General features: G+C 44.0%; 1 protein-coding gene across 2 annotated transcripts in view; it reads left to right on the forward strand.

The window, feature by feature from the left end:
- GNA13 (G protein subunit alpha 13) overlaps window positions 1–15,787 on the forward strand; it is a gene marked incomplete at its 5' end in the record, with an annotated part of 41,127 nt that extends 25,340 nt beyond the window's left edge. For both annotated transcript variants that reach the window (XM_082678065.1, XM_082678066.1), the window contains 2 exons: window positions 5,108–5,158; window positions 10,252–15,787. In XM_082678065.1, coding sequence (XP_082534191.1) covers window positions 5,108–5,158; window positions 10,252–10,824 — 624 coding nt within the window. In that variant the 3' untranslated portion in view covers window positions 10,825–15,787. The remainder of the gene's footprint in view (window positions 1–5,107; window positions 5,159–10,251) is intronic.
- Between the last annotated feature and the right edge of the window lie 3,070 nt (window positions 15,788–18,857).

Below are 18,857 nucleotides of genomic sequence, written 5' to 3' on the forward strand. Positions count from 1 at the left end.
TACTTTTTTATATTTGTATTGTAATACCAAGAGAAGAACAAATAGGGATGATTTTTCCTTTTTTCCTTTTTTGAAAAGAGAATATAGTCACTCACAGAAGTGCAAAGTTACCTTGTCCATATTTTAAATAGCGAAAATCAAAGCATATGTAATGCAGAACTATTCTTATCATAAATCCCCGAGTCCACATTTATTAATGGCATTAAGAATTTTTTGGATTACAGATAGATAATATAATGCATGTACTGTTTATTACGTAATCTCCACACTTCTTTTGTTTTTCTATTTATTTACTTATTATTACTTTCTATTATAATTTTTTGGCTGCGTCGGGTCTTAGTTGCGGCATGTGGGATCTTTCATTGCGGTGCGTGGGCTCTTCGTTGTGGCGCGCGGGCTTCTCTCTAGCTGTGCTGCACAGACTCCATGGCGCCTGGGCTCTGTATCTGTGGTGCATGGGTTCCAGGGTGCGTGGGCCCTGTAGTTTGCGGCACACAGGCTCTAGTTGAGGCACACGAGCTCAGTAGTTCTGGCACGCGGGCTTAGTTGCCCCGCGGCATGTGGGATCTTAGTTCCCGACTAGGGATCGAACCCGCGTCCCCTGCATTCATTGCAAGGCAGATTCTTTACCACTGGACCAGCAGGGAAGTCCCTCCACACTTCTTTTGCAGCAAAACATTTGAACAGTTTCACTAAGTAGGAGAAATAAAGACTATATAAGGAGCCTCAGCCGCTTGAGGTCAGGTTTTGCTGCCAGGTGGGTGTAGGGGTGAGCATACGAGCAGCGTGTGGGTCGGGTAAGGGGTTGCGGAGCTTAGCTGTGTCAGCCCCTGCTTTAATTGAGCTCTTAACGGCATACATATTTCATATGTAGCGATTGTATCGAAATAATTGTTACCTGATGACTTATACTATGTTGTTATGTTAGTGTGCCAAAATTTATTAACTCATTCCCGTAATAAGTGGGAAAATAAACTTCCAAATCTTGCTATTATAGGTAGCATCAAGTAAAATATCGTTTTGTTTGTGTCGTTTTATGTTCAGTAAGTTCCTTAGAATATGCAAAAGTTCATGAAAAGCTTTATACTACTCGTACTCTCTAAACAGTTTGTGTGAACTTGCAAGGTCGCTAGAATGAGTATACCAGTTTCCCAACACCCTCAGAAATGGTGGGTTCGGTGTAAGCGTTTAGCTCTTAAAGGGGGAAAGGCTTGCTGCTTTCGATAATATGTTCATCTTAGGGTTACTTTAACCTTCGTTTATTTGACCATTAGTTAAACAGCAATATTAATTGAAGTAAATTTTTGTGTAGTTGAACCTTCATTGTCAGTTTGGATATGGAACGTGTTATTTTCTCTTTCACACAGAGCTCCTTTGCTCTGGGGTCCCAAAGTGATGAGCAGCAGCCCGCACAGCGTGGGGCCGCTGAGAGTCCGCATTCTAGCTTATTACAGAAGCATCTGTAAGACACTCTCCTGTGATCTTGGCTTATTTTTCGTCCTCATAGTTTCACTATTCATATACTCAGTGTTGTAGCTGTTGTGTAGGAGAGAATCAATAGGACCTGTGTGTCAGTGAGTAGTAGGCGTATTAAAAACGTTGGATCTCTTTGCCTTAGTAATTCTTCTGAGATCACTAAGAATGTAATTCAAGAGCGCATAAAGCTGTTTACACAACATTATTTATTTTTAAAATATTAAAACCTTATTTAAAAGGTGGAAATAACTCAAATATCCAACATTAGATTAGCGGTTTTAGTTAACTTTTTAGCATATAAATACTGGGAATTATTTTGACCGTTAAAATGTACTTACAGTTACGTAAGTGAAAAATAAGGATGCAGAGTTGTCTATATTATTTCAGCAGTGTTAAATATACAAAAAGTGATTGGAAGGCAATCTCTTCAAGCGTTAACTGTAGTTGTTTCTGAACGATGGAATTAATGATTATTGCCTCTTTCCTTCTTTGTTCCTTTTTCTAATTTTCAAGTTTTCTACAGTGAATTTTACTAATTCTAAAATCAAGGAAAGTCAATTAATGCAACATATAACACCAGTCAAAAAACACCTTTTTGGGGCTTCCCTGGTGGCGCAGTGGTTGGGAGTCCGCCTGCCGATGCAGGGGACACGGGTTCGTGCCCCGGTCTGGGAGGATCCTACGTGCTGCGGAGCAGCTGGGCCCGTGAGCCATGGCCGCTGAGCCTGCGCGTCCGGAGCCTGTGCTCCGCAACGGGAGAGGCCACAGCAGTGAGAGGCCCGCGTACCGCAAGAAAAAACCAAAACCAAAACAAAAAAACACCTTTCTGAAATGTTCTGAATTTCATTTAAGGTATTTAACATTATGTAAGTATTCAATGTGTACATTACTGAAAGGGTAGCAGTTCTGTAAGTCTTACTCATGCAGAAGCAGAGTGACTGCTTTTTATCACATTTGTCCAAGAGACTCTACCGTGTATACTTCAGTGTAACAGGATTGGTAATATTCGTTTGAATTTTACTTTTTAAAGTACTTTAAATATATAGCCTCATTTGGGTTGTACAGACAACTCAATAAGTAAATATTGATGTTATTTAAAGATTAAGCCCAAATTCCCTTTGGCCTATATATGTTGTCCATCATAAAACCAAAAATATTATGTTTTTCATTAAAATGGATGAAATAATGCAAAGTACCTGTACAGGCTTGACCAAATAATCTCTTCATTACCCCAGAATGAATTTTTTGGAAGCTTTTTCTTTTCCCTTCTCTTAAAAATCATCTTTAGGTGCTATAAACACTGTACGAATGTTCCAGGTCCAGAAGAAGGCAGACTCATCTGCCGCTGCTCCTTCGCAGTCACCAGGAGATTGCAGCCAGGCCTCCCCACCCCCCCTTCCCCCCGTGCCCACCACAAGCACATGCCCGTGTACGCGCTCGCCACCATGTGCTTTAAGGCAGCAGTTCTCAAGTGCGGTCCGTGGACCACTGGGGATCCCAGAAACCCTTTAAAAGGAGTCTTCGTGTTCAGCACTCTTGAGGGTGTCACTTAAGATGTTCTTTCCCTTCATTAAGCTGACACTCGCACCGATAGAACAGAACAGCAGGGCTGCAGTTGCCAGCCAGTGCCTGAGCGCAGATGGGGTATCAGCCCCAAACACACTACTAGTTGGTGTATTCATCACCGCTCTACATCTGCAGTTTAAGACACACACACCAGGTTCACTGAAGAGATCCTTGATTAAGCAGTAAAAGTTGTGTTAGATCAGTTTCAGCAGCTCTGTACTACGCCGTATGCTGGCTTGGGCGGCACACTGAAAACGCTCCTGCAGCAGGACTGTGGTCTCCAGGGAAAATACTTTTGTGACTGGTTGTGACGTGAGCTGAACTAACTGTATTTTTCGTGGAACACCATTTCTACTTGAAAGAAACAATCAACTTACTCAGACTTGGGCATTTGACAGGCATTGTTTTAGAAAATGAATGAAGTTTAGCCTGCCAGTTCAAGGAAAGTAACAGTATTTGTTGCCATTGATAAAATTTGAGCTTTCAAGTGAAAATCAGAATTTAGGAAAACTTGTATCTGCCCACCACTGTGAGGTTGTCAACTTCCCAAGCCTTAAGGCTTCTTATGAGATCATTATGATGTTAATGAATATGATTTTCTTAATATTATGTCATGAAACATGCCGACATTTGGAAGAGCTGTATACTTAATTGCCCACCATGTTCCATGTGATCAGCGCTTGGTGTTACAAAATTGTGGGTGGGTGAAAGACCCATTCAAAGTACAAGATAGACCAGTGAATTTTAGTGTCTGTAACAAAAGTGCAGAAAGTTCATCCGTAGGCTTTCCATTCCACAGGGACGTCACTTTCAAGAAACTACCGTTTGTCAAATTCTGGTGTAGAAACAAAAATATCTACAGTTACAAAGGTTATCAAAATGCTCCCTTTTCCAATCAGCATTCTTTGTGAGGCCAGATCTTCATATGCTACAGCGGAAACGACCTGTAGTAGCAGTTCAGATGCAGAAGCAGAAGTGTCTCACTGGCTTTTATGAAGCTACACTAAAATACGTTAACGTGAATGGGTTTATTATTGATATTTTTAAATGAATTAATAAATATTTGTTACAGTGTCTCAGTTTTACCTTCTAACGTGGTAAGTACTGGTAACCATAACCCACTTAAACAACGTCTTTTCGGGATCCTGAAGAATTTTCAGACGTATGAAGGGATCCAGAGACTAAAATCTTGAGAACTGCCGCTTTAAGGCCTCGTGACTCAAACTGTGGTCCCAGAAATCACCTGAATTGCAGGAATTACGTGCCCGCCCCTGTCCCCTCAGATGCCCCCTCAGAACCTGCAGTCAGACAAGGTCTTCAGGGAATTCTCTTCTGTGTGAAAGAAGCACTGCCTTCTGGAGCTCGGGCAGGACAAGTGCTGCGCTGGTAGAAACCCAGCAGGACCGGGAGGACCCTGGGAGACTCCAGGACACAGCCCTGCCGGTCCTTTGTTCGAGTATTTCCTCTTAGGAATGTGTTCTCATGCACTTTAGATGTTGGAAATTGCCTGAGGTCTGATAGAAGTCTGGGCTCAGACAGGGTAGACTGATCACTCAGGTAGGGAGGAGAGGTGAAGCCTGCAGCCTTATTCAGGGTTCAGGAGCAAAAAGGCGTGTCCGTCTAGGCGCTTGCCTGTTAGGTGTTCTCACCTCATCCCTGCTTCGCTTTTGATATAAACGTGATTGAAAAATGTAGACAGAAATAATCCCACCTGACTTGTAGTTGTATGTGTATCGCAAAAGCAGTTTTCACCTTTTAATTACATCTTCCCTTTGGATACACAGATACATCGGAACACGTACATGTGATCCTGTCCGAATGGACGAGTGCTTGGGGTATGGCTTCTGTAAGGACTCTGTGAGCCTCGCCAGGCTGCAGCACTTTGACAGAGGCAGACACTTTATGTGTCTTTAGTGGGGTTAGCTGCTCAGTCTGAAATTGGTGACTAAACGAAGTATGTTTGGATTTGGATTAAGTGTACAACCAGACAGTTTAATATAAACTGTTGTAGCAAAGTCTTCCATCTCTAAGCCCTAATAACTATTTATTTTCTTCTTGTTTTCAGGGTGAATCTGTAAAATATTTCCTGGATAACTTGGATAAACTTGGAGAACCAGTAAGTTTTCAGACTGAATGTTTGTGTTTATTGCCATTTGAAGGCAGTAGTTAGGATAAGGAAACTTAGAAAAATGATGTATTAAGCGGTATCCTTTTTCCTAGTGGCAGTATGCCGACTGTTCCTGCTTCATGTTTTCTCCCTCTCCTGTCCTGACCTCTGCCAGTTCCTTGAGGAATGCCCTGTCCACTATTTTGTGAAAGTAAAACTCTTTATGGAAAGAAGTTTATGCTTGAAAATGAGGTGGCACATTAACTAGCCTACGTCAGTGTCTTTTGCTTTTCTGTAAGTGGAAACCGAAAGAACGCGGTGGGCTGATTGATTTCAGAACTTTTCAGCAAACGTTATTTTCCAGTCCAGGACCCCCCGTGTGTTGGGGTGGAGCGTAGGAGGCTGGATTCTCAAGGCCGTGATGTGGGAGGAGTCGCCCTTGCAAAGGAGCTGGACCATCAGACTGTCCTGTAGTGCGTCCTTGAGGCCGTGGCCGACTGGCGAGGGCTGGTGCTGGCCGCTCTCTGTGTTGGACTTGTGCAGAGATTTCACTGGAAGGAAGCTTTGTGCTGCTTAGAAAATGCTCGAAAACCATTGCCCTAGCGTCAGTGGTGACCCATTCAATTGAGTATAGCTTCGTATGCCGCCTCTTAAACCAGATTTCTGTTGTAAAGTTTAATGTGGTTTTATGGGTTCTTCGAGATGTTTAACTTTAAAAATAAAACAGAAGGAAAGCACAAAATGAAACCTATTGCAAGTAGGAAAGTACCATATGTGTGTCTAGAACGCTAAGTTTTGCATTTTCCCTTATTTTTTTGTATTTTGCTAAATTGCACTTGTCTGCCGTTCAGTCAGTATGTGTTTCTCCCACCTGTTTCGTAGACACAGGTGCTCTAGAAGTTAGGGTCTCTGTATTTGTCTGTTTTTGTTCACTCAATCCACATCAGTGAGACTTTGTATTAAGACTTGTTTCATTGTCACTTTTCCGTGTGGTCAGATTGCAATAAGCCTTAAAAAAAAGTTCCGTATAAGCCAAATGGAGAGAAGCTTTAGTAGGTAAACTAATTCTTTAAGAGTTATTTCACGTTTTCTGATCCCAGTAGTGCGCATTCGCCCCGTTCTTCTCAGTCTGCCTTTTCGGACAGGCCTTCCTTGAGCAGCCATTCGAGGTGGGTCCCCTCCGCTGTCTTCAGCGTCAGCACTGGCTCTTCTCAGGCTCGATTGTTCTTGTTACAGTTGGTCTCTTCACTTACAGGTTTTGCTGGTCTTTCCCCCACCTCTTTCCCTGAGGGCAAGGACCTCGGGTCTTGGTTGTGAAGGGCTGAGTCCTTGCTGCCCGGTGACAGTGCCTGGTGCCTCGTAGGCGCTCAACAAATAGCGTCGGAGCGAGTGACTCAGAGCCAGCCCCCGTCAGTTTGTACTGGCTGCTTAGAGGCTTACGCTGAGAACAGTTTTGAGGCCACATCTGGAATAAAAACAAAAAAGTGTTTTTGTGATCAGTAGGTAGTTGTAAAGGCGAGGAGAATAAATGTGGGTGTGCTGCAGACTGGCCGCCCACTCTGTGCACATCAGACAGGTCACGAGATTGCGTTTGCTTCGCCATCTCTGACTGAAGTTCTAGGACCGTTGAATCCCCGCTGTGTGCCAAGCCCCATGGCCCTCTGGGAGATGGAACCACAGGGGTCAAGGACAGGGCTCTGCAGCCAGACCACCAGAGTTCCAATCCCAGTTCCATCACAGACTGGCTGTGTGACCTTAGGCATCTCTAGACGTTAGTTTCTTCATCCACATCATAGGCATAGTAAGAGAACCATCCCCGTCGGGCTCGGGGGCGATTACGTGAAATAAACCCCATGTCTCAAAAGTCTGCTCAGGCTGCCATAACGAAATACCACATGCTGGGTGGCTTAAATAACAGACCTTTATTTCTTGTAGTTTTTGAAGCTAGAAGTCCAAGGTCAAGTTGCTAGCATGGTCGGTTTCTCGTGAGGACTCTTCCTGACTTGTAGGCTGTGGCCTTCTCGCTGTGCCTTGACGTGCCCTTTGGTCAGCACACACACGTGCAAGAAGTGTATGGCCTCTTCTTTTTAAGGCCACCAACACTTACCTGATTAGGACACCACCCATATGACTTCATTTAACCTTGGTCGCCTCCTAAAAGCCCTGTCCCCAAAGACAGTCACACTGAGGGTTAGGGCTTCAGCACATGAACGCAGGCGGGGTGTGCGGGGACGGTGCCGGAACGCAGTTCAATCCGTGCCGCCCCGTGAGGTGTTCAGGTTGGTGCCTTGCAGTTGTAATATCTGCTCGTCAGTAGCTGTTTGGTTCTTTGACCTCCATGTTTAAGGAACTCATTCTAGTCAGAGACAAAACTAACATACATAAAACAAGCAGAGGACGATTAAATGAGACTGATGGTGAAGATGGTGTTAGTGCATGGATGGAGAAGCTGGAGCTAGCCCTTGAGAGGACGTGAGCCTGGGCGGCTGGGGGGACGAGGGGACGCGCACAGCGGGCCATGCCTGGGGTCAGGAGGCACATCTGTCTGACAGAAGTGCTTGGCTCTAACGTACAAGAACAGATTTCAGGAAGGCAGTCACCAGGGTCTGGATGCGCCGTTCGTTGCACAGTCACGCATCACGCTGACGACATGCGGCGGTCTCAGGATGTGAGGCTCGTGCAGCTCTCCACGCTGGGCTCTGGGGAGCCTGACGAGGTGGGGCAGAGTCTGCCGGTTCCGGAAAACAAGGAATAAGGAGGGTCATGGAAGCCGGGTCAGCGAGGTCTGGTCTGCTGCAGGGAGGGGCCTCACCGCCAGCTCTGAGGGCATGGTGCAGGAGGGGTGGTCTCTGGGGGCTTAGAGGTGGACCCAGGAGGTGCGGAGGACCAAGGGGCAAGATGGTAATCCAGGCTGAGATGTTAAAAAACGGGGGCAGTGAAAATAAAGAGGGGAAAGAAAAGGTGAGGAAGGTTCAGAGAAGGAGCAGCGGGATTTGATATAAAGTAGGAGGTGATGGAGAAGGTCCACCGTGAGGGGCAGGCTTGGGGTGCGGGCGGGGCAGGACGTGGGCAGGAGAGCGTCCTGGTGGACGGGGCTGGGGACGAAGACGGTGAGTGTTGGGACTGAAGAGGCTGCATCCGTGGAGGGCTGTCAGGTGCGCACAGGTAGGGGGGCCGTTGCTGCCTTGGTTTCCCTCTCTTGGCAGCAGTGGTGACAGTGGGAACCGCTGGACAGTAACACACGGGCTGTGTGCCGAACCCGGTTCCTAAGCGCTTCACCCACTTGCCGTGTTTAGTCCTCACAGCACCCCGTGGGTGCTGTTGTCTGTGTTTTTCACAGGTGAGAAAACTGAGACGCAGAGAGGTTAAGTGATGACTTGTTGCAGGTCACCCAGGTGGTCTGTGGGCAGCTGGCTGTAGCATCCACAGTCCTAATCCCCGTGGCTCTGCCAGACCCTTGAGCACTTGATTACCTCGTCCTGTGTTTGCGCTCTATGTGAATTAGCCCTGAGCGCCTAACTAAGGCAATAATAAAGGACTTTTTATTTTTATGAAATTAGAAAATTAAAAATTGCCCCTCGGGGCTGGCCTGTTTCTGAGGCGGCTGGCACGCACGAGTGCCGTGAACCGGCCGCACCTTTCTGGAGAGCAGGTGGACATTAGGTCCCAGTCATGAAAATCTTCACAAGCCTTGACTGCATCACCATCTTATTCCTGGTTATTCAGTTTCAGGAAATAGCCCAAAAGGGGGGGAAAGAAGGATGTGCATGAGAATTTTAATTGCAGCATTTATATTAAGCAAAAAATTGGAACCAACCTAAATGACCACTAGTAGGGGAATATTTATGTAAATGATAGCACACTGATCCATTTGATGTATGTTATGCTCTTTTAAAATGAAATACAACCGTGTCAGCATGTGAAACAGTTCATGATTAAGTGTCAGCCGAAAGCCGGGGCCGGGCAGAGAATCGGGGTGGTGCTGCTTACAGACGAGGCAGGTGCGCGTGCGTCTGCGGGAGCTGGGGTACACGTGCGAGCCCCAGCGTGTCTCATTAGAGCCCTGTGGGCACTTTATACATCGCTGTGGGTTGCAGACAACTGAGAACTGCTGGGTTTTTTCTGTTTTGTTTTTTTTTTTTTTTTTGATTCTTAGCTACACTATTTTAAGGAGATAAGTATTCACACTGTAATGAAATTTCAAAATCATAGTATTTGGAAAGGTATAAAATGCAGCACTGTGAGTAACAGTTGGCATTGTTTTAAAACCTTGCCTTGATTTAAAAAAATTGTGACCTTGGTGATGAGCATTTAAAGCCTTCCTGTTCAGTATTGTCCAAAAGCTCCATCAAAGTTCTGGAAAAATACTAAGCTGAGAAGAAAGAACCAGTTTCACCGCCCAGGGGCACTCACTGTCGGCCACAGCCAGGGGCTCGGGAGGCCAGCAGCTTCTGTCCGTACGTCCATCCATCTGTCCAGGGTCTTGGTGTAGACCCTCCCTCCGAGACACCGCTGTGTCCGGGCACGGGTGCCGGCAGAGGAGAAAAGCTGGGGCCCTGCCACGGAGACGGCCCCCCGCCAACAGCTGGGAAGCCCCGCAGAGTGAGCTCGGTCAAGGGTGCAGAGCAGAGGCCGCGTTGCAGCAGTGAGAACATAGGCGACCCGGGTAGAGCTGTCGGTCCTGCAGGCAGGGGCGCAGAGCAGGGGCCGCAGGGGGCGGAGAACCTTGACTTGGGGCCCCGCCGCTGTTGACGGAGGGGCGAGGAGCCGTGACCGTGGCCGTGGACACGCAGCGGCAGGCGGCTGCTGGCACGGTGGGCGTCACGCGTGGACGGACACTCGGGTCGTCCGGCAGGCTGAAAAAATCATAGGCGCCTTCATTTGCGGCGAATTTCGAACCAGTGCGGACGCTAACATTGCAGCGTATCTTGCTGTTTTATGATGAGCATCAGAATAGCGTTGATGCTTTAATGTTACCAGGGGATTGTCATTTAAAAGATACTTTTGTTTACGTATCCATTCGCTAGCCCAGTTAGTAGTACATTAAATATTCTCATTACTCCTGGATTACTGAGTAGGAAACGATTTTTTTTCTTTTCCAGGATTACATTCCATCACAGCAAGACATTCTGCTAGCCAGAAGACCCACCAAAGGCATTCACGAGTACGACTTTGAAATTAAAAATGTCCCTTTCAAAATGGTTGATGTAGGTGGTCAGAGATCAGAAAGAAAACGTTGGTTTGAATGCTTCGACAGCGTGACATCAATACTTTTCCTTGTTTCCTCAAGTGAGTTTGACCAGGTGCTTATGGAAGATCGTCTGACCAATCGCCTGACAGAGTCTCTGAACATTTTTGAAACCATCGTCAATAACCGGGTTTTCAGCAACGTCTCCATAATTCTCTTCTTGAACAAGACAGATTTGCTTGAGGAGAAAGTGCAAATTGTGAGCATCAAAGACTATTTCTTAGAATTCGAAGGGGATCCCCACTGCTTAAGAGACGTCCAAAAATTCCTGGTGGAGTGTTTCCGGAACAAGCGGCGAGACCAGCAGCAGAAGCCCCTGTACCACCACTTCACCACAGCCATCAACACGGAGAACATCCGCCTCGTCTTCCGTGACGTGAAGGACACCATCCTTCACGACAACCTCAAGCAGCTCATGCTCCAGTGACGTACAGAAGACTCGCTGTCTTCGTACCTTTTTGTCTTTTTGATTGTTTTCGGTTTGTTTTGTTTCTTTAAAATAGAAGTTTACAACAGGAATTAGAAAAATCTTGATTCTGTGTTTAACTTCTTGGAAATCTTAGTCGTTCTTCTGCGGCCTTTGGTTGTGGCTGAGAGCCGCTGAGTAACACGGGGCCAATATCTGCTGAGGCTTGGCTTTGATCTCTTTCACTCCGGCTTCCATTGGAGTGGAGTCATTTCCTGCCAGACCTCAGACAAGGCATCCCTCAGGCTTTAAATTCTTCCACTTTTCAAACTGAATTCTCCTGTAGTGCCAAGTATAGAAGGTGTCCTTAATATTTGTAGGCCTGAGGTTGAGAATGTTCAGTTCTAGAACGAGTAAGATACCTTTTGTTCGCCCTGCAGGTAGCAGCCACACTTGTGCCCAGCTTTATGGTGACCTGTTTTGAAAGGGCCACTGGAAAATGTGTGATCTAAGGAATGGCGTTCTGTAGCTTCACCCAGATTCAGCCTTCACCGTTTTCTGATTGCTTATATACACAGCAGTTGTTTTGTTTTTTAAATTTCTGTGGTTTCTGAAGGCAATATTCTGGTGTGTTTAAAGTTTACATGAGGATCTCTGGTCTGATGGTAATGAACGCTCACAAATGGTCCAGGGGAGCACAAGGCAGGCGCATGCCATCCGTAGTGTTTTGATTAAAAGTCATGAGTGAAATGTTATTTGCCCTTTTCATATTTAAATATCATGTAATCAGTGTGCTATACGGGAAACCTTCTGGCCATAGCAGCAGCTAAAAATGTGCGAGAACCTGATAACAGAACGTCCTAAATAAATACACCCTTGCCCAAGAATATTATGTGTTTTACTCTCAGACTTTGAAATCCTGTCTCAGCTGATGTGGGTCCTTACGGTGGGATCACTGCTGCACCATCACAAACCTTGTTCTTTCGCTCTCCTGTCTGTTCCCATCAACTCCAGACGGTGGCATTTATGGGATGTTTTTTGTTTTTTGGAGCTTGCCAAGGGCAGTATTTTCCTGTCACACTATTCACTTCTATTTGAGATTCTTATTCATTCTTGGTGTGTCTCTGAAAGAGTATGTGTGTGTTTGCAACATCATTGTTTACGAAATTCCAGCTTTCTTGAGGTACATTTTGAAGGTTTCAAGGATACTTTCAAGAATAAGTAGTAATTTTTTTAGTTCATACTGAAAGGTGATTACATTTGACCTCCTCCACCACTTACCAAATTAAAACGTACCCATGAAGTAGCTTTGCAATTACAGATACATTCATAGTGAACTCATCAGAGTGGCTGGTTTGCAGTACTAAAAATACTGCCCTGTAGGTTATGTGTAGTGTCAGAATTGGATTAGAGAAACAGATGTACGAGACTGGTGACAGTTTGGAAAGTCTGATGGCTTTTCTTCCTTTCCTGAAAATTGGGATTAAGACCGTGATATCTTTCACTTTACTGTATAGCTGACTGTGTTCTCAGGTATTTTATTGGCTAGAAAGTCCTTGAAAGATTGGTCAACATTCTGGATCACCCAGCCTTTCTAAGACAGTGGCTCTGGGTCTGTCTTGCTGTCTAGTAAGAATAGGGCTTTGCAGTGAACTGACCAGGGATTGTTCTCAATGTACCTGACTTTTCTTGCATTTGAAACTCCACCATCATTACCCCCATAACTGCCAGTGTTTTCGTGTCTTGGTCGACACCTGAGCTATTGACATGTAGCCCTACATCCTGATGCAGGCGTCCATAGTACAGCAGAGTTCACGCACATCAGAATAGTTCTGTATCTATAGTGCTTCTTACCAAAAAGAGTGCATTGTTTAATCCACAGAGTTAGAACCATTTCAGGGCCGAGGAGTATCTGAGTATATGCACAGTAACGTGGAGACTTTGGGTGGAAGGTCTGTGTGTAAATTTAGCAAATGGTCCTATCGAATGGCCAAAGCATCATTTCACTCCAGTGTATGTATAAAGAGGAAGGTTACTCTCAGTTAAGTTATATTTCAGATCTGAAATATATGAACCATAAATACTGCCTGACAAGCACCATTTTGACTACCACAGAGAAATGTTAAAACACCAAATAGATAGGATATTACTTTGGGCATTTGAGATTTCCTTTCCTGACGTGTGTGAAGTCTCAAAGTCAGCTTTCTTTTAAAATAAAACCTAGCCTATATTTTGAGGCAGTAAATTACTTACATTTAATGGCAGGCTGGTTTAGACACTCAGTGGAACTTTAAGTTCCAATCTGAAGGCTTTAGTCCACATGTTTTATATACTGTACTTTTAAACCGTTTGAAGGAGTCCTATACCTACAGCATGAAAACCAGACCCTTTTGAAACACCACTGTGTGAAGAGGGAGATGAGATTCAGTGACAAAGCTGAAAGGGAGCTCATAGTTTTGCCCTATGCCAGTGTCCCCCCAGTCTCTAAATATGTAAGTTGGCTTTAAAGCTGTTCAGTGTGTTTGATTTTCTAAGTCTTCATGGTTATGATTTGGAATAAAATGTGCCCAATTCTCTATTACATTCTCCTCTTAAGTCTGAGTGTCTTCTTGCTTATTAATTCTTAAGAAATGTCACACAAGTGTCTTCACTGATCTTGAAGAAATTTATAGTATACAGAGTTGCCTTATAAATCAAAGAACAGCACAGAGTTTTGCCTTGATTATCTTATAGGGAAGAGGTATTGTCAGACGTTTTTCTGAAGATCCAAATAATGTAATGCCTCTGTCAGATATTTTTAATAACCCGTATCATTGCTTGCTGCCAAATATATTGCATTGAAATCTTCTTCTCAATTGTATTGTCTGGAAAGGGCATTTGACAGCTAGATCACAGCAGCGACCAAAGAAGGCATCGTGGAGTGAACATGGTTTGGCTGTTTGGTTTGGTTTGAAGCTGCACTGGCGTGTATTTTACATGGTGAAGGTCCTCTGGTTAAACTCCCAAGGGAGGTTGTCGAGCGAGGTCCTTGTTCATTTGTTGGCAGTGGTCAGTATAAAGTAGAAGAAAGGAAGATTCCCTTAATACCAGAAGTGATTAGAAGTGTTGGTTCAGACTCACAAAAATCATATGCCCCAGAATTGTTTGTAAGCGGGAATGAGTAAATCTGAACTTCCAATGTATACCCCAATACTTGTATTTATGCTTTTGGTAAAATGTATTTTCAGCATTAGTACACATATCCGGTGTTATGCCTTATTTATGTGAAGAATAAAGTCACCAAGTTATGTTCTGTTATGTTCTGAAACTCAAATCACTATTTGAGAAACCCTCAAATTGGTGCTTTCATTATATAATGATACATTTAGACAAAACCCCAAACCAAGCCATTTGAAACAAGATTCTCTTCATTGCAATTTGTAGCAATGTTATTTCTGTATATGTAATGAGAAGGCTAAATACCAGTGTTAACTCTTAATTTCTTGTTTGAATCCATGAAATCGTGCCTGTAAAGCTCAGTCAAACATTTGTAATAAACTCCCTAATAAATCTAGAGACAGTCACTCTGTTACCTTTTCATTTCTTTTAGTTTTAATTGAGGGATCGAGAATAAATTTTGCATGTCTTTTTTCAGTTGGAAATCTGACTTTATCTCTCTTTCCCATCATTTCAGTACATAAAGTTACATTAATTACAGATGATCTGTCCATGTGTTTGTGCTGCTGGACAAAAAGTACTGTTTTTTTTTTTTCTTTTTTTTAGTGATAGGACACAGGTTGGCTCTTCAGTGTAGTAAACATGAGGAAGGGAGGGACTTGTACGTGAGTGGTGTGTACATGTCCCCCTGTTCCAAATAAAGCAAGTGATAGTACATACCCATTATTTTATGGTACGAGGTTAGGGCTTAATAAATTTATAGAGAGATTAAAGTATAAGTCTAAGCCGGACCATTTTAAACAAGTTGAACTTTATGGCCTTTTCAAGTACCATTGAGTTGATACTCACCTTAGGCTGATAAGTGATTATTAACATAATCTGAAGTACCAGTGTTTGTGCCACTAGCATTCTTATGTCTGTACTTGAATGTATAGTTAGCATTTAAATAACTCTGTTCATTCTTGTGACATCTAGGTCTAACCATCTGATTTCAAATGCCAGAGCTCGTATGGAACAAAGTGTTAATGATAGGGCAGTCATTTCTGGGTTGATGAGAGATTCTGCGACCTTTCCAAAACCACATTACCTTTGATAATGAAAATGTCCAGAAGGATGGAAGTAGGGACCCAGTACGCCTACATCATCAGTCAGTGACGGTCATGGTAGAAGTATGCTACTTGTACCTGTTCTCTGATTTGGGTTTGTCTTTGGAAAGCTCGTTTATAATATTTCTTGCCATAGTAAAAGGGCTGCATTTGTTCTCAAATCATGCCTATTTGATGGCTCTAGGGAAAAAAACAGAGGGGGCAGGTAGGGGTTAATTCTTGGAAAGTATATGTAACAGTGCAACAGACGATACCATTTACCCTTTCTTTACCTCTTACTTGAAAGCAGAATCGCAACATGTTTAAATGGCTTTACTAGTCTAAAGGTGGAGCTCATTTACCACGGAAGCCTTATCAAAAAGTCTATTTCATAACAACCTCATAGATACTGTACCTAACAAAACATGATTTGTATTAGCTCTGTATGAAAGTATTTGTGGCTTAGGATTTTTTATACATGTATCTTTTTATAACCTTCCCAGAACTGAGCACATTATCTGATACTGTTGTAAATTTTTTTTCTGTCAGTGCTTTAGTTCAGGATTGGCAATAAATTATTTCTACAGGAGGTCTGAAAGTGGAAAGAATGGTTTGATTTGATAAAATGAGTTGCTAGTCATCCAGGCTTTTTACTTTTGTACATATTTTGCAAAAATTTTGCCTCTTGCTATTAATATTTGCTTTGTAAAAATTACGGACGTTTAATAAACATTTATAAACTATTCCATACTATGATGTTATTTAAATCTGATTAAATGTCAAGTGTAAAGCAGACACTTAATATTTGAAAGCAGAGGTTTCACCCAGTGACTGAAAGCACAGAAATCGCTCTTTTGTCAGATCTCCAGCGATACTTTGACTTAATACTAGTCTGTAAACGTTTCCTCACTGAAGACGGAGATGCGGGCTTCAAGAACGTTCCCAAACACTTGTTTTGATGTGGGAATGGGGAACACCCCACTTTTCTCTCTGCTCCTCTTAAAATCGCTGAAATTGCCCTAGGGTGTCTCTGGGCTCACGGTTTGTCCACCTGCAGGAGTAATGCTGCTATGTCTTCTGTCATCAAAATAGCGTTTTAAAAACAAACCAACATGTTACACTCCTTGTTTCAAGAAGCTTTAAGATGATGATTTACAGAAAAATTGCAAAGATAGTAGTTTCCCTGTACTCCACACTGTTGGCAACAGTTTCCCCATTTACCATCTTGCATCGTACTAATTAACATCTTGCATTATACTAATTCACCATATTGGTTCAAAATTAATGAACCAATATTGGTAATTTATCCTTAAGCCCATACTGTATTCAGGTTTCCTTAGTTTTTCCCTGTTGCCCCTTTCTGTTCCAGAATCCCTCCAGGACACCGTCTTACACTGATTTGTCCTGTCTGTCTGAGCTCCTCTCAGCTATTACAGTTGCCCAGGCTTTCCTTGTTTTTGATGACCTCGGCTGTTTTGAGGAGGAGGAGTGCTGGTCAGGTATTTTGTAGGTTGTCCGTCCGTTGGGATCAGCCTGGTATCTTCCTTGTGATCAGACTGGATTCTGTGTGTGGGGACCACAGGGGTAAAATTACCACTCTCGTGAAATCACGTCGCTCGTCTTTTCCCTTTGCAACTTCAGCCGAATTAGAAGTTGTTAAATAACTTTTGGTATGTTTATACCTTTTCTTTAAGTGGCGTTTATGGGAAGCTGAGCATGTACTTTTCTTCCCCAAAGCAGAATGAAGGGCCTTTTCCCACAATCAGAATTGCAAAGCAGGTGTGAATAAATGTTCAGTGGTGATGGCTGTAATCCAGGACTGGTTGCTTCCAGGCCTTTCTGGCAAAATAAAAATTGTGTCCAAGTCCTGACCTTTACAGTGAGATTTCACTATTGGTCCCAAGAAAAACTGAGATAGAAAAATTGGGGCTTAGAGATGTTTACAAATCTACAAATACCTACAAATTTCTAGATTGGAAACAGGTCATTAGATTAGCCTTCGTTAGACTTAAGGTCTTTTAAAGTGGAAACTAAACTCACTTGCATTTGAATCCCCCAAAGGAAACCAAGAAGTCTTTACCAAAAAAAAAAAAAAAAAAAGAAAAACAAACCTTTTCTTAGGCTATTGTTAGAACGAGAGAATATTGATTTGTCGGCGGAAACAGCTAAAAAACTATTGTCCACTGAAGTGCTGGGCCCCATCACAGAGCCTTGGCATGAGATGCTCTCAAAATGACCTGTTCCGTTGCCCACAATGTGGGTTGTTGAAAGAGAAAAGAGCCTTTGGTCTCTTGAGAATGCAGGAAACCCGCAGTTCATAGGTTAAACCAGAGGTTTGTTTGGTGACGAGAAATTTGGCAAATCCTCAGAAAAGGAATGACTTGGGCATTGTTTTAAAAGACACATTGTAACTTTCCCTCAGAAGTGAGCGGGGCCCCTGGAATACAGCATCGCAGCTAGAGGAAGGGGTATCTGCCGAGCACTGTCACCTACACTTCCCGAGCGTCCATTTTCCGAGGCCACCAAGATGACAAAGGGCTCAGACAAGGGTTCCATACAAAGTAACTCTTCAGGGCAGAGGGTTAATCTTCTGTGCTGGCCCCAAGGATACAGAGGGAAGTTATGTCCAGAGTGAACATTTATACTGAGTGGAGGAGTGTGTTGATTTATCTTTTCCCCGTGAAGGTACATGATAGGAAAACAAGCAACAAAGTCTTTTTAAAAGTCGATCATTCTTTTGTAATTAAGTCCACGGCCGCTCTAGACTTGGGGCTTGATTTTCCTCCCCCGTCAAACGTGGAAGAAGAGAGACTTAACTCTTAAGATGCCACGAGGTCAAACACCACTGACCTCGGGAGAGGAAAAGTAGAGTTGTTTTCTTTTTCTATTATTCTCCATGGAAAATCCCAGTGCTTGTCGACTTGGAGATTTAAATCACTGGTTTCATTTAAGGCCAGAATGAGTATATCGAAACTTTATCCCGAAAGGAAGAGCGTCACAGCACCCAGGGCTCAGCAGTACTGATGAAATTCCACATTCGAGCTAGCGTTGTCCAGGCTGCCCTCGCATTTCTGCAGCAGGTGATAGTTTGGGGGAAGATGCTATAAATCAATGTAAAGGAGGATGACATTCCAGACCAAGGGTGGATGCCCAACTTTATGGCAATAATGAGCGTCAGTGTAACACAGGTGCACTGGACAGCATAGCCCTCTCCAAAGTGCATGGAACAGAATCATGTTCAAACACCTGTCCAACATTCAAGGCGTCAACCTCCCTCTCCAGCCAGCCTGCCCTTCCAGTTTCCTTCACACCAGCTGAACTAGGTAGCTGTTTTCCCCACGTCTCGCCTCTCTGGTTCTCTTGGCCATGGGCCAAGTCCTGCTCACCCTTTAAGGCCTCACTCTGAGGAGGATGGCGGGATGACTACCACCCCGGGGCTGGAGCAGTTTCTTCCTCTGTGTGCGCCTCCCATCCTACCCCTCTCCCAGGGCACTTACTGTAGAGCGATTTACGTTCACGTCTTAATGCTTCTGCTCGACAGTGACACGAATCTGACATTGTTACACAGATGCTTTTGCTAAGCTCCCCGTGTGCCCGGCTGACACGTCTGACTGTTCCCAAGAGGCACCGACACAGGGTCTCCTCCTTAGGAGACTCACAGTCCAGTTGTGACGGGAGCCTGAGTGGAACCAGCCCGAGGAGGGGTGGAGAGAACGTGTCCCTACTGTGTGGACAAGTGCCCCTTGAGTGCACGGTCACTAACTTAAGGAGTTTAAGATTAGACAAATTATCTGGGAAATAAGGAGCTTGAGC

Source organism: Grampus griseus (genome assembly GCF_964374135.1).
Source record: "Grampus griseus genome assembly, chromosome: 20".
Taxonomy (NCBI): Eukaryota; Metazoa; Chordata; class Mammalia; order Artiodactyla; family Delphinidae; genus Grampus; species Grampus griseus.